Below are 15,987 nucleotides of genomic sequence, written 5' to 3' on the forward strand. Positions count from 1 at the left end.
CCACCACATTTAGTATATAAGGTTAAAATTAATAATTAATAATTAATTAATTAATTAATAATAATTTCATGTGAGGTCCTTAAAGGGGATGATTCTCACACACTGTTTTTTGATCCTCACACACCCTTTTACCCTATTATTAGGGAGGAGTTCAAGTAAATTGGTGTGTGAGGATCAAAAAATGGTGTGTGAGAATCATCCCCCGTCCTTAAACCTTCTTTTTTATTTTATTTTTTGAAAGGCAAGTTGTCGACATCGGATACTCTCATTTGTCACGCACACACACGCTTTTGGGAGAAAACCCGAATCGCATTGCAGGAACCCTATCCTTAAACCATCACGAGAGGCAGGCGGGCCGCGTTTTGAATCCTGAATATATCTGGGAGAAAACCCTACTAGGGTCAATATGGAGCTTCATATTTCAGGCAGATTGATTAATAGGATGGGCAAAGCGAGGCTCGAACCCATGACGTAAACCCAAGCCATACCACAAGGTGTGGGATACTATTGAGACAAGCCTGCGATGGTCTTAAACCTTCTTTTTACATGCAGGATCCTCGTACTTTACACTTCGTTCATGAGGGATCCCTGTAAATTACATGTGGGGTACCCGTATTTTACACTAGTTAAGTTGTATCCGTAAACCACATGAACCCCCGAGAAACGAGTGTAACGTATGAGGACCCCACATGTCAAAAAATTATTTAGAGACCCACCATAAAATCTGAGGTAAACTATATGGACACCTTATGTATTTTGGTTTTAATTTATAACATAATACATATACATATACATATTCTATTTATAATCACGGTAAATTTATATAAATTGTCTCAAACAAGGAAAACTAACTCGTACTTCACTGCGGGTTGTTTCGATTATTGATTTTGGCCGGCTAGTGTTCGGTTAATTGGAGGGATTGAAAAAGAAAGTGGAAAAAAGGTTGTAGGAAAAAGAGGATAAAAATTAAAAGGAAAAAGAACTATCAAAATACCTCGAAGTTTGGGATATTTACAATGATGTTATTGTGAATAGTGTTAGTGTTCCTGTAATCAGTATGATTTATAATTATAATCAAGAAAATGGGAAATGCTGGTTGTTGTTTAGGTTTTATCAAACGACAGAAATTTACGCTTCTTTTAGTATACAAGAGTAATTATAACATACTTATAATATATTTATAATTATAATTATAATGAGACACAAAGGTAACTATAATGAGACACAACAAAGGTGTTCAAAATCTGGCAGCTGAAACGTATACTAAAAATAAAGGAATCAAAAAGAAAGGGATAAAGAAAAGATTTTTTTTATTCAAGAAAATGACAAATTCCCATTTTGCCCCTAAAATTGATGTTAATTACGATGGACTGTCACTGTGAACGGTAACAACTCACCATGATTAGTACTCCCTCCGTTCCAATTTAATTGTTCCGTTTTTTCATTTGAGATGTCTCAAATTAATAGTCGACTTCTATAAATAGATAAGAATGACGACGTAAAGTTCATTTATACCCTTATTTTAGCTAGAAAAGTTGTTTTAATGTGGTATTTGGTATGGATTTGTGATGTTTGGCAAAGAGGAAGATGAAAATCAACCGGTTAAGAGAAGAAAGATGAAATTGTGGAGATGAGTTACCAATATGAAGAATATTTAGTCAACTACATATATGCATTTACTTTGATCCAAGAGTATTTTAGAAGTTTAAGACACAATATTGATCTACTACAACAACAAAACTCAATCTCATAAAAGTGAGGTATGTGAGAAGTAAGATGTAGACAATCATTCATCTCTCATAGAATATGAAGTCAATTCTCCACCCAGAGTGAAACAGCCCGAGAGTAGAAAAAAGTAGAGAAAGTCCTCCCTCTCAAAGTTCTATGGATAGTGCTTCTGAATGGACATCCGGCCAATAAGTAGGTTAAAATGTAGTGTGAGACGTCATGAAAATGGTTGAATCAAATTTCCATGGATTTTAAACATGTCTGAAGTTAAATTTAGACTCTAAACGACAGTCAAATCGCCAATAAATCGACGCTTGTTGTTAAGTTGAATGATAGAGCCACTATACAAAAGATTGATTTATTGATAAATAATGGTAGTTGATAAATAATGGTCATGAAAGGATTGGTAAGAGTCATTTTTTAATCCAACGCTTAAAATGATTTTAGAAAGAATTACTCCATATTTACTAAGGGGAGTGATATGTACATAACCTTTTTTGTTACGTACACAACTAACATGTTTTACAGTGTTGTACTGTACAACACTGTAAAGCATGTTGATTGTGTACATAACAAAAAATGTTTGTGTACATATCATCAACCATTTACTAATAAAGATTCTAGTTTAAAGTATATATATAGGGGAATACGGGAATGTCATTATTCAAACACTTTATTCTTTGTTTAGTATTATGGTAAGATTCGTACAACACTTTATTTTATGGATTGTACCGTATTTTTGATTCTAAGTTAGATATAAGAACAAGAAGATTTAATTAGGGTCACATTATTATCAAGTATTTAACACATTTTAATTCCTAATTAGTTTAAAAACATATGGTCCAATCGAAATCTTAGTCATCACCCATTAGGATTTCTAGTTGGACATTGTTTTCATTAATCTATAGTTAGACATTCAAAGGATGGAAATACATCAAACATAGCAATTTTGCCATTGCCATATAAATGCAGCATAAATGGAAAAAAAGGTTGTTGATTTTTAAAGATAACCATATGCTCAACCAAAATAGAAATTACCAAAAGCAGAAGATTTGGAGATTAATTAATTTCATTTCTATAAGAGCAAATGTGACCCACTATAATTAGTTACAATAGTACAAGACCATAGTGTAACCTTCTGTTTCTCCTTATTTTTAGATTTTAATTTTAATTTTTTAAAAGTGTTGCAACGGAAAATAAAACTTGGGAAAATCCTAGTTTCATTTTGTGTTGTTAAGTGTCTAAAACTTTAAATAAATTCTAAGTTGAAAGTTTTGTTGTAAACAAAATTCGAGATATGAAAAGAGTAAGGTTAAGAGTCTAGGAAAATTGTTTACTTTTATTATTATTGAAAATGACTCTAGTAATTTTATATTAAATGGGTATTTATTGGTATTAATAATTTTTTTTTTTTTTTTTTTTTTTTTTGCTAATGATAGCTCTAAGGACTGTCATTGAGCCTCTTCAAACTATTGTAAATTTTAATAACTGTCAATAAAAAGTTAATGTTTAACTTCTGTGTACAACCACTTCCTGCATACTAATGACAATCTTAAAGGCTGTCGTGAACAAAATTCATAAGAAAAAACCTAAAAACATCAAAGTCACATTAGTTCTAGAAAGAAATTGAAGAATCATCTAAAAACTAAAAAGTCATATTCAATTGAGTTTTGCATTGAAAATATTGATATTTCGTATACGGCACATTTAATTTTAATAACGGCGATTTTTTTTCTTGAACAACCAAAAGTTTATTAACACCGACCCTCTAACAAGCTGTTAGATGGCAAAACATCACGAGATTACACTGTCCTTTTAAGCCAATCGTTTCAACTTACATCATTTTTTCCTCTACTATTAAACCACAAAGACGAAAATTACAAATGGAATCAAATAAACAATCTTTCTTCATATTTTCTTTGGAGAATAACACGCTATATCTATACCTCCAAGTATGTCAAAGAAGAGCTGCAAAAATCTGTAACAACCCAAACCATACCGCGTATAAAACCCCGTTAAATTTCATGACAAAAAAAAAAATTTGCTGTTGGCTGAGTTGCGCGGCGCGCCAACAGGTTGCGCGGCGCGCAGAACCTGTCTGGCAGCCCGCTGTCCGGTTTTCCTTGAAATGTGAAAATGTTTGACCCGTTCCCGACGTTTTTAGCCAAAACGCTTTTAACCATGAATTCATACATATAAAACTAACACGTTTAATTAATAAAATTAAGTTTACGAAGCGGGTCCCACATCGACCCATTTTACCACCTTAAGTACCAAAATACAATTTTCGACTTTAAGACTTTAATACAACACAAAGCCGAGCATGGCGATCGGGGATACGCTACCCAATCCTAAACGATCCAAAAGCAAGTCTCTAAAGCAAGCTATGAAAGTCTTCTAGTCCTCGCACTTACCCGAGCCACCGTCCGCATGAAATCTATAAAAATAGTCAACAACGAGAGGGTAAGCTAGTGCTTAGTGAATGATAATATACTACATACATATATATGTATAAAATGAATACGCCACACAAAACAAATACCGCATACCGAAGCATCCAAGTATAAAGCGTCTACACTAAGCATACCGTACGATCTAAGCAACGAGCTAAAGATACAACACAAACGATAGTCCACCAACGACAAAGTAAACATCGCCAAATAGCTACACCCGGAGGGTTAGCTACAACACAACAACACATTAATATATATATAACAATATAAACGAACAAGGTTAACCCCTTAACCTCAAACACACGAACATTGGCCGAACAACCCGAGCCTTGTGAATTCGCACAACCCGAAATTCACTTCTCCACCATAAGATGACCGAACAACCCGAGTCATCATGAATCCGCACTACCCGAGATTCATTACCTCCAATAAGGTGACCGAACAACCCGAGTCACCATGAATCCGCACTACCCGAGATTCATTTCACAATACTAAAACCCACGGTCACGGGATTATAAAATCCACCACACAACCATATCAACCCTTCGCCATTAGGGTTATAACAACCAAATCACAACCAAGTGTGATAACGTGCACACAAACGTGTACTTCGCCAAAGATGGTCAACCAAGACGCACAAACGTGCCAATTGGACTCATACACAAGTCCTTCAAATCCACCTATATGTGAAGTGAGCTCTATAACCGAGAATCACTTCACCCGACCCGCACCCATCCTACACATACATATGCACATAGGATATTATCACTCACCTTGAAGTCTTGAAGAAAGCTTCCAAGTAATCCGCAACTCGTCAATGGAAAGTACCTATTCCATTATCACAAATATCACAACACAATTAGGATGGATTTACAAACCACCCAATTCGACCCTTAGTGCAATTTCGACCCAAATGCACTTCCAAGCACAAACCGTATCCGAACTAACCAATAATCACTAACACAAGTGAGAATGGTCATAATATGCCAATTAAACCCGAACTCAAGTGTTAAACACGTGTCATACCCATTTTGACACTTAAACCCTAATTTTGACCCATAAAGGCCAAAATCTCATCCTTTACAAGTTTTGACACCAAAACACATTTAACTCGGTTCTATACTTCAACTTAATCCATTTTAAGTTTATAAACCTCATTAAATCGCCAATCGGGTCATAGTCACCACCAAACCCTAATTTGACCCAAAGTCAAAGTTAGTCAACCAAACAACCTCCAATGGGTTCCAATACTTCCATAATCGCTAACTAAAGTGATTAAACTAAATTTCAAGTTCTAAACATGGCCAATTGTTCACCAACCCAAAATCCACCAACAATTAACAATAAACCCGATTACTAGCATCACTAAACCCATTTCATCACCTAAAAGGGTATTACAACAAATTAACTCAAAACCCTAACTTGAATATCAAATTAAATAAATGAAATTCGGAGTTTGAGCTTACCAATACTATCACCGCGTAGCCGAGAACGAAAGGAACAACTTTAAAACCCGAGACTTTGATCGATTCGAGCTTCTTCTTCCCCAAAACCTCAAATCTCTCTCTAGACCTCTCTCTCTCTCTCTAAGAATGGATGAGGATGATGAATGGATGTGAAATGATCCAAAGTTGGATCTAAACCAACTGATAATGCCCACAAATCCGGCCCCATGTGAAATTACCCAAATACCCTTCATTTAAAATAAATAAAACAAGATAGGTTCTGTCAGCGCGTTTGCGCGGCGCGCGGCCGCTTTGCGCGGCGCGCAGATTGACAGATTCAGCTCTTTTCCAATTTTAATATATATAAATATTCAACGAAGCCCGATCTCATATGCCTTTAATAAACAAGTATACAAAATAAATATTCGGGTCTTACAACTCTCCCCCACTTAAACTCGATCACGTCCTCGTGATCCTCATCACTTAACCAAACAGACCTCACCCTACGGTCCTCGACATAAGTCTCAATCCGACTTCCTAAGCAATTCTTTCCAACGAATCGCCTTCCACAACTAAATCGTCACCCGCGACTTCTCAAGTCCACAATCCGAGCACTAAAACCATGCTCCTACCCTAACATCGGGAAAACTCAACTAATCTCGTACCGGGATGTCAATCCCTTAGCATACTAATACCGAGTACAACTCTAAAAGCAACCAAGTCTCAACCTAAGGTCAACGACCCGAAACAATGAAGACCGAACCAAAAGAATCCTTACGGATACCACCAATCACGAATCATCCATTGTAGTGCGCAATACGACCCATACGCAACTACCGTAACAACACAATCCACGGTTAGAAACCGATAGCGCCCAAAGCGGCTATGGGAACACAAATCCCAAGGTGTACGAAATCGTCCATCGTCACACCCGTAACAAACATGTGAGCGAAACACGGCTATCGCATCACTAATCATACCACGTGGTCCTCACGACCCCACCATCGACGCATAAAACGACCGATAGTTCCCACAACATGGTCCTTACGACCCCACCATTGGTGTATCAAACAACCAATAGATTACAACTCAACATGGCCGAAACAACCCGAGCCAAAACACATATGGAGGATGGTCGAAACAACCCGAACCTTAGTGAATTCGCACAACCCGAAATCCACCAACCCAATCCATATATCTCACAACGAAATGACCGCACAACCCGAGTCATCGTGAATACGCGCAAACCGATATTCACTACCACCGCCACATAGTATAACCGAGGATGGCCGTACAACCCGAGCCTTAGTGAATCCGAACCACCCGACATTCACTACCTCAAACTATGAGCCCAACCAACAGGGACAATCGTACTACCCGAAATATTGTGAATACGAACAACCCGATATTCACGTCCCACAACACAACTCTCTTGATGAAGTCAGCGGACCCCGAAGGTCATGCTCCACCAATCACGTACTCCCATGATGAAGTCAGCGGACCCTAAAGACCATGCTCCATCACGTAACCATACTATAATGAAGTCAGCGGACCCGAAAGTCATGCTTCATTAATCCACAATACTACGATGAAGTCAGCGGACCCCGAAGGTCATGCTTCATCAACCACATACCATAATCGAGCAAGAACCACCTATATCAAACATAGGTACCGAACAAGAATTCTCCAAAAGAGAACCCGACACACACCTTCCTTAACCGAAGGATTTCACCTTGCTCACCAAACGTGTACTTCGCCAAAGATGGTCAACCAAGACGCACAAACGTGCCAATTGGACTCATACACAAGTCCTTCAAATCCACCTATATGTGAAGTGAGCTCTATAACCGAGAATCACTTCACCCGACCCGCACCCATCCTACACATACATATGCACATAGGATATTATCACTCACCTTGAAGTCTTGAAGAAAGCTTCCAAGTAATCCGCAACTCGTCAATGGAAAGTACCTATTCCATTATCACAAATATCACAACACAATTAGGATGGATTTACAAACCACCCAATTCGACCCTTAGTGCAATTTCGACCCAAATGCACTTCCAAGCACAAACCGTATCCGAACTAACCAATAATCACTAACACAAGTGAGAATGGTCATAATATGCCAATTAAACCCGAACTCAAGTGTTAAACACGTGTCATACCCATTTTGACACTTAAACCCTAATTTTGACCCATAAAGGCCAAAATCTCATCCTTTACAAGTTTTGACACCAAAACACATTTAACTCGGTTCTATACTTCAACTTAATCCATTTTAAGTTTATAAACCTCATTAAATCGCCAATCGGGTCATAGTCACCACCAAACCCTAATTTGACCCAAAGTCAAAGTTAGTCAACCAAACAACCTCCAATGGGTTCCAATACTTCCATAATCGCTAACTAAAGTGATTAAACTAAATTTCAAGTTCTAAACATGGCCAATTGTTCACCAACCCAAAATCCACCAACAATTAACAATAAACCCGATTACTAGCATCACTAAACCCATTTCATCACCTAAAAGGGTATTACAACAAATTAACTCAAAACCCTAACTTGAATATCAAATTAAATAAATGAAATTCGGAGTTTGAGCTTACCAATACTATCACCGCGTAGCCGAGAACGAAAGGAACAACTTTAAAACCCGAGACTTTGATCGATTCGAGCTTCTTCTTCCCCAAAACCTCAAATCTCTCTCTAGACCTCTCTCTCTCTCTAAGAATGGATGAGGATGATGAATGGATGTGAAATGATCCAAAGTTGGATCTAAACCAACTGATAATGCCCACAAATCCGGCCCCATGTGAAATTACCCAAATACCCTTCATTTAAAATAAATAAAACAAGATAGGTTCTGTCAGCGCGTTTGCGCGGCGCGCGGCCGCTTTGCGCGGCGCGCAGATTGACAGATTCAGCTCTTTTCCAATTTTAATATATATAAATATTCAACGAAGCCCGATCTCATATGCCTTTAATAAACAAGTATACAAAATAAATATTCGGGTCTTACAAAATCACGTGCACTTTATCCTTCGAGACTTCACTTGTACGCCAATCATCGAACCAAGACATCACGTTGGACAAATCAGTAAAATTCGGCAACGACATGTCCAACCATATTCGAATCCTACGCCATAACTCGAGTGCTACATGACATTCAAAAAACACATGTTGGAACGTTTCAATGCCGCCACTACACGACGCACATCCAATCTCCTCGATTTCTAAACCTCTTCGATATAAATTTAAAAACGTCGATAACCTATTCAAAACCAATCTTCAAGAAAGAATATTAATTTACCCGGTACACATTTCTTCCACCTAGTACCAGACTCGGCAGTTGGTATAATACTCTTGTCAATATGCAACCTCGTTTTACATACAGCAAATTCCATCTCCTCGTCGGTCAACCATTGCCACAAATACGGTTCACTAGATATTGTAACACACCCCAATTCGCTAACAATGGTCGATACACGAACACCTATCATAATCTTAATTAAATCGACCCTTTTAATCAATTCAAACATGTTCAAATTATGTATTCATCCCATTGTTCTATTTCTTTTTCTGTATTAGCACGTTTACCATTGACTAAGTAACGTTAAAATTCACATGGTATATGAATGTTTATACCTTGTTTCTCATGACACGAGCCATATAACCACACTACTATGAAGTCACACTTTTAGTGATGTAAGGTTGATAACCGGCAACCCTAATCACCCTTAGCAATTTTGATTATGGGGTATGAGAACTTGAACCTCTTACCTTAAGCTAATTAAGCTTTTTGTTGGCTAATATGTTATATCCATTACCAACTGTGCTACACATCATTGAACGATAAAGTCACATCTTCCTAAGAGTGCTCTCAATGGTGACATACTTCCTCCCCAAGACTAGCTGCTACACAACGCCACTTCAGCACTACCTTTCCGAGACTAACTCATGACTAAACACTACCAACAATGATATACTTCCTTAAATAAATTGAGACGAACTATATTAATTAATTATTATGTAGTACAAATATTTCAACATGTACAAGTCTGTGTATCCATTGTTCCGTCCTCAAATATGACTAAAAAGGAAATGGAAAAAGGCAAAATGCAGGGCGGATAGCTGGGCGGCTATGAAGAATTCACCGTTGGGAGAACGTTAATGATCATTTGAAATTGTAGCTACCATCACACTTTTTGGTGCATTGTCGTAACTCTAAACATACTACGTTATCATCCTTGTAATTAGCTATACAAAAATCAAAAGATAAAAAGTTGTGTCAAATTCTTTATTCACCTTCATTTCCAAAGTCCTCGAAAACATAACATATTAAAAAGGATCAAATTTGTCATACTCACAGTTTGAAGGGCTAATTAAGTAATTTAATATAATAATCTGTTCTAACACAACCTACCACTCTATAAACCTCTATATCTAACATTCTTACATTCTCTGTCTCTTTTATTTTCAAAATATAGAATATATATATTTATAAGAATCTCAAAACACAATATGTTCAATTAGGTTGTTTTTAGGAGTTATTAATGGCGAAAAGTGAAGTATTTGAAGGAGATCAGAGTATAGCGGTGGCTAAAGTGATGATGGAATTGAAGAAAGAATTGCAGAAACTTGTTAAATTGATCGTTGAAGATTCATCATCATTAGCTGATGAAAATGGATTTGAATTAATTGTTGATAAAGCAAATCAAACATTGCTAAAATTGAAAGATTTGAAAGAAGGAAATAGTAAACAGCGATCTAAGAGAATTAATGATAATAATAGTAACCGTCGTAACCATAATAATAATAATAATGAAAGTTCAACGACGTCGTTTTGTGGTTCGTGTCCACCAGAATTTTGCTGCCCTCTTTCTAAAGAACTTATGAGAGACCCTGTTATTCTCTCTACCGGTCAGGTATTGTTTTTATATATATTAATAATATTTTATATTTATATTTATTTGTATTTGTGTATATTCACTTGTTTTCTACTGTTTGTGATTATTACTACTTTTTTATTGCTGTTATTATAAGAAAAAGTTTGTCAATTTCTTGTTGTATGTGTTTTTGTTCTGTATTTTGAAATAAATATATCTGAAAATGACTCTTGTTTGTTATGCTTAAAAAATGTTGAATTATGTACATGCAAGAAAATTGAATGATACATGCTATGAATACTTTCAAGTTTAGATTGAAGTTCTTAGTAAAAAAATTTAATACAATTAAAATATATATTCTTTTGTTTATTTTGATGTATCAAATATTTTTAGGTAAGAGTGTAATAAGTTTGATTAATGTAAATTTAATAAGTTAGGTTAGAGGATTAATTAAGCTTTGCATGTGAAACAAATTTTAATTCTATATATTAAATACATTAATTACTACGGAGTAATTATTACTGTATTTTATTTCATTTTTTGCTTTACCATTTCCTAGTTATGATTAATATGTTAATATTTTGCAGACATATGATAGACCATATATACAAAAATGGTTAAAAGCTGGCAACAGAATATGTCCTAATACACAACAAGTTCTTTCACACACAATTTTAACCCCAAATCATTTGGTTAGAGATTTGATCACACAATGGTGTAAGAATCTTGGTGTTCAGTTTCCAACCCATTTACAATATTCGGATCAAGACGAGTTAACTGAAGCTGATCGTGATCTGTTTATATCGCTTTTAAAGAAAATGTCGTCTACACAATGTGAGCAAAAAGAGGCTGCAAGAACTTTACGTTCGTTGACTAAAAGAATGCCTTCTTTTCGAGCGTTATTTGGTGAAAATCTTGAAGCAATACCTCAATTGTTAACCCCATTGTGTCAAAACAATTGTGATAATGATATTCATCCCGATCTTCAAGAGGATTTGATTACAACCCTGTTGAATTTGTCGATTCATGATAATAATAAGAAACTTGTTGCAGAGATACCTATGGTTATGCCTTTGCTTTTAGATGCTTTAAGATATGGGACGATTGAAACTAGGACGAATGCAGCTGCAACACTTTTTACCTTATCGGCTCTTGATTCTAATAAGTCATTAATTGGTAAAGCCGGTGGCTTGAAACCACTTATCGATCTTTTGGATGAAGGGCATCCGTTGTCTATGAAAGACGTTGCGTCTGCAATTTTTAATTTGTGTATTACGCACGAGAATAAAGCTAGAGCGGTTAGAGATGGTGCGGTGAGAACCCTTTTGCACAAGATTAAAAATAGGGTTCATGTCGATGAGTTATTATCGATTCTTGCGATGCTTTCGACTAATCAAAAAGCCGTTGAGGAAATGGGAGATCTTGGGGCGGTTTCTTGCTTGCTTTGTTTAATAAAGGAGACTAATTGTGCGCGAAATAAGGAGAATTGCATTGCGGTTTTATACACTATTTGTTATTATGATCGGACGAAATGGAAGGAGATGAGGGAAGAAGAGAGTACTTATGGCACCTTATCTCAAGTTGCTCAAAATGGTACTTCAAGGGCTAAGCGAAAAGCTAATGGCATTCTCGATAGGCTTAATCGTGCCATCAACCTTACCCATACCGCATGAGCTTCAATGGGTTCTCAAAAAAATCTGTAAATTCGACACCTTTTATAATGTTACAGTCTTGTTAAGTTTTAGTCATAGTTAACTTTGCTCTGTTTTTCTCTCAAACCTCAATTTTGTAATTTCTTGTCCCTAAGTTTGAGCTTATAGCCATTGTGAATAATTACCATTTTATATACAGTATATGATACATTATCTATCTTTATGTTTGTATTCTTACTATATAATACTGTTATCAAAACCTGCACATGAATATAGTGTTTATGCATATAAGTTTTTCACAAGCAATGAAGTCAATCAAGTTCATATTTGCTGTATTTGTTTGGGTCCACTAATTCTTCACATGGTTTATGTTAGATAATAACTAGAACATCACTTGAGTAATCACATGTTTCTGTTTAAAATCAAGAAAATGGTTTTTTTGTATAATATGTACACCTAGTTGATAAAGACTTGAACTTTCAAGTTTCCATACATGATGAGATAGATGTTGAGCATTATTTAGAATTTGTTTGTGTGTAAAAAGTGTAGATTGGCAGGGACACCTTAACCCTGTGTTGCCTTTAGCAACCCACCAAGCCAACCCCGTAATAGCCGGATGCCTGTAAAACACCTCCACTGAATACCCCATGAGTGGCAAGCACGAGTCTAACCCGAAGGCATACTCCGAGGGAATTTGTTGGTTACCACATGGAATATATATTGAAATAATTGATAAATAAAGTGGGGTGAATGGTTGAGCATCAAAATAGGGATAATATGCCCATAATCTATGGGGTGCATTGTGTCTTTAGTGTGTGTGTGATAGATCTATCCCTTAATTCAAGATTCCACCAATTCTTGATGATTCGTACTCCACTAATTTTTAGCCATACACCACCAAACATGTTATACAGTGTTGTACAGTACAACACCATAATGCATATTTGGTGATGTATGGCTAAAAATTGGTGGTGTACGAATCACTCTCCATTCTTTTTGTGAAAGTCTTCATTGAAAACAGTTGGTAACCCATGACCCTTTATTCTGTCACTACCACATTACATGGTTATGGGTATATATGAATATGCATTTACTATTTCACACTTTTCAGGTTTCTATTTGGCTTCATTTAATGAACCTTTTGACCACCATTAGTAATTGTTTCTTGATATTCCAATCTTGTTTACAAGTTTTAGCAAATATCTTTTCTGCTGTATAAGATTCTTTTATTGAATGATACACATTGGTTTAGATGGTAAAAAAAAAGGACTATTGCTTTGTTGAATGCAATACCATTCTTGGAATGAGATAACATAGTCAAATCATTCTTGCTTTTAAAATAACTAATTTGCCCCTTATCACTGTTGTAGTTTACAACTCTTATGTTAATTAAATGCCATGTTGGTACTATGTCATTTTGTAAGCATCTAACTCAAGTGTTTGATATCAAACCTTTTTACTATCATGATCTTATAAGTAGAGCTTTTGCTTGGTTTTGACTGCAAGATGGCTATTGATGCTTGAATGAGCAAACAGGACAAGAAATTTTGTGGCATCTTTTTACAATGTAGATAGTAGTGGTCCAAAATCTCATGAATCATAACTAAAGCAATATCTTGCATAACAAATATTAAAGTTCAGAAAAGTTATTGCTTAATTAGAGTTCAACATCCATATTTGATGGTCCAATGAATTTACTATTTACCAATCACTTTAATAAATTTTTTAATTGGAACCAATGATAAATAATATATACGGAGTAATAGAAGTTTAACAGTACTAGTATTTTTTTGCATGATGGCAATGGTTTAACTAAGAGGTGAAGATTCTTATTGGATATTTGTGGGTGGATTTATCTTCATTGGAGGAGAGTTGTCGTCATTTAATACAACTCTTAATCAACTAAATAAATTAATATAATGTCCCAATAATTAGTTTAACCCACGTCTCCCTCTTTGTTAGTGCATCATCCGTTCATAGTCAATACTTGCATCCAAAAATATCCCACACTTACCATGGAGTATATTGTTTATTGAAACCATTCAGGATTCCCGGTCTAACACTTTTACAAGGAAGTTGTGATGTGGTCCAGCGGTTGGTGTTCTGACTCCTTTAGGAGAGTTCAGGAGTTCGATCCTCGTTGGCTACATATTAAAAACACAATTTCATTCATGCCATGAAATATCCACCCATGACACTTTTCCCATATCGTTTGGGGGTAAAGGGGATGGGGGTTTTACTTGACCGTGCCCTTGGATCGGTTTCAAGGTTTCCTCCCGAGCAGCGATGGGGGGCGGGGTTATTATCGCTGTATCGGCATAGTCGAAACAGGAGATGATCGCAAAGGGTGGTTTAGTTCCTCTCGGGTGATCCCAATCGCTGTTAAAAAAAAATACTTTTACAAGAGGTTTCATGTTCAAATCTCAATAATAACATAATCAAAGGTGACCAGAAAAAAAAAAAACTGAAAACGATCGTAGAATAATCCGGTTAGATTGCATATGAGTGTAACATAAACACAACAAATCTTAGATGTTTATAATCTTTATTGAAAAATGCTTTAGTTTTCTGAAAATGTTATCTTAACATTTGACATGAATTAGATGATTTTACAAATATGATTTAAATATTACACATTAGAATAATAAAAAATGCTACACCTTTACCAATAAAACAGATAAGTTTTCTGTCATCAAAGATCAACTTATAACTAACCAATTGATCCAAGTTCTAGTGATACCACAACATGTGTATATATTTGTTTGTTTATTCTCTATAGAAAAGGATTATCTAACAAATAGGGTGAGGGAGACATGTAGTATAAAAAGTTAAACAATCATTGTCCACATGGATCCAAAGAAAGTGGTGGAATTGTCACTAGTAGTGAGAATCCAAACAAAACTGTAATATGATAGTGAATGTGTTTCTACTTTAGTAGCATCTCTAGATGTTATCAAAAATCCATATATCAAAACACCCAAATTTGGATTATTATTAAGAATCTACATTGGGTTATGGTAGATATTAATCTATTTAAACTTAAACAGCATACCCAATCCCCTAATACATGTATTCAACATGATCTATGGTACAATTCACAATGCATTGGATGGACTTGTAAAATATGACTTACTACCAACTAGAGTTGTAAATGAGCCGAGCTACTCGAGCTCGACTCGTTAAAAGCTCAATTTGAGCCGAGCATAAACGAGCCCGAGCTTGAACTTAATTTGAAGCTCGTTTAGTAAACAAGCCCGAGCTCGAGCTTCCTATCTCGAGCTCGAACAAACTCGCGAGCCTAAATGAGCTTTTCATATTTATACATAAAATATTAATTTTTCAATAATATAATATATAGTTATATAATAATTAGTTATATATTAATAATAGTTGAAAGAATAATAGTAAATTTTATTAAATGTCAATAAAAATAACAAAAACAATTAATTTGAAATATAAAAAATTAAATAATATAAAGAAAAAAATATATTACAGTATATAACTAACGAGTCAAGCTCGAGCAAAGCGCGAGCTTGTAAAATATCAAACAATCCGAGCTCAAGCTTAAACTATTAGGCTCGAACCGAGCCGAGCTCGAGCTCGAGCTCTATGAAATTTAAACGAGCCTAGCCGAGCTCGGGCTCGGCTCGTTTACAAACCTAGACTACCATCAAAGATAAGTTAGTTGCCTAGTTAACACTACTACTATCAAATAAAGTGCATATATCACCAAAAAGATATTATTTATATACAGAAAATAAGGCATCTAGTTCTCTTATCTAGATAAAGCATATAAGATGCCCTTAGAATAAAGGCACTT

The 15,987-nt window shown here is 35.6% G+C and overlaps 1 protein-coding gene across 1 annotated transcript; it reads left to right on the plus strand.

The window, feature by feature from the left end:
* Nucleotides 1–10,122: 10,122 nt before the first annotated feature.
* On the plus strand, nt 10,123–12,348 carry LOC139872976 (U-box domain-containing protein 9-like). Its single transcript, XM_071860906.1, has 2 exons — nt 10,123–10,554; nt 11,103–12,348. The coding sequence occupies exons 1-2, from the start codon at nt 10,183–10,185 to the stop codon at nt 12,186–12,188; spliced, it is 1,458 nt and encodes a 485-aa protein (XP_071717007.1). The 5' UTR covers nt 10,123–10,182; the 3' UTR covers nt 12,189–12,348.
* Nucleotides 12,349–15,987: the final 3,639 nt, after the last annotated feature.

This window comes from Rutidosis leptorrhynchoides, chromosome 10, assembly GCF_046630445.1.
Source record: "Rutidosis leptorrhynchoides isolate AG116_Rl617_1_P2 chromosome 10, CSIRO_AGI_Rlap_v1, whole genome shotgun sequence".
In the NCBI taxonomy this organism is placed as follows: Eukaryota; Viridiplantae; Streptophyta; class Magnoliopsida; order Asterales; family Asteraceae; genus Rutidosis; species Rutidosis leptorrhynchoides.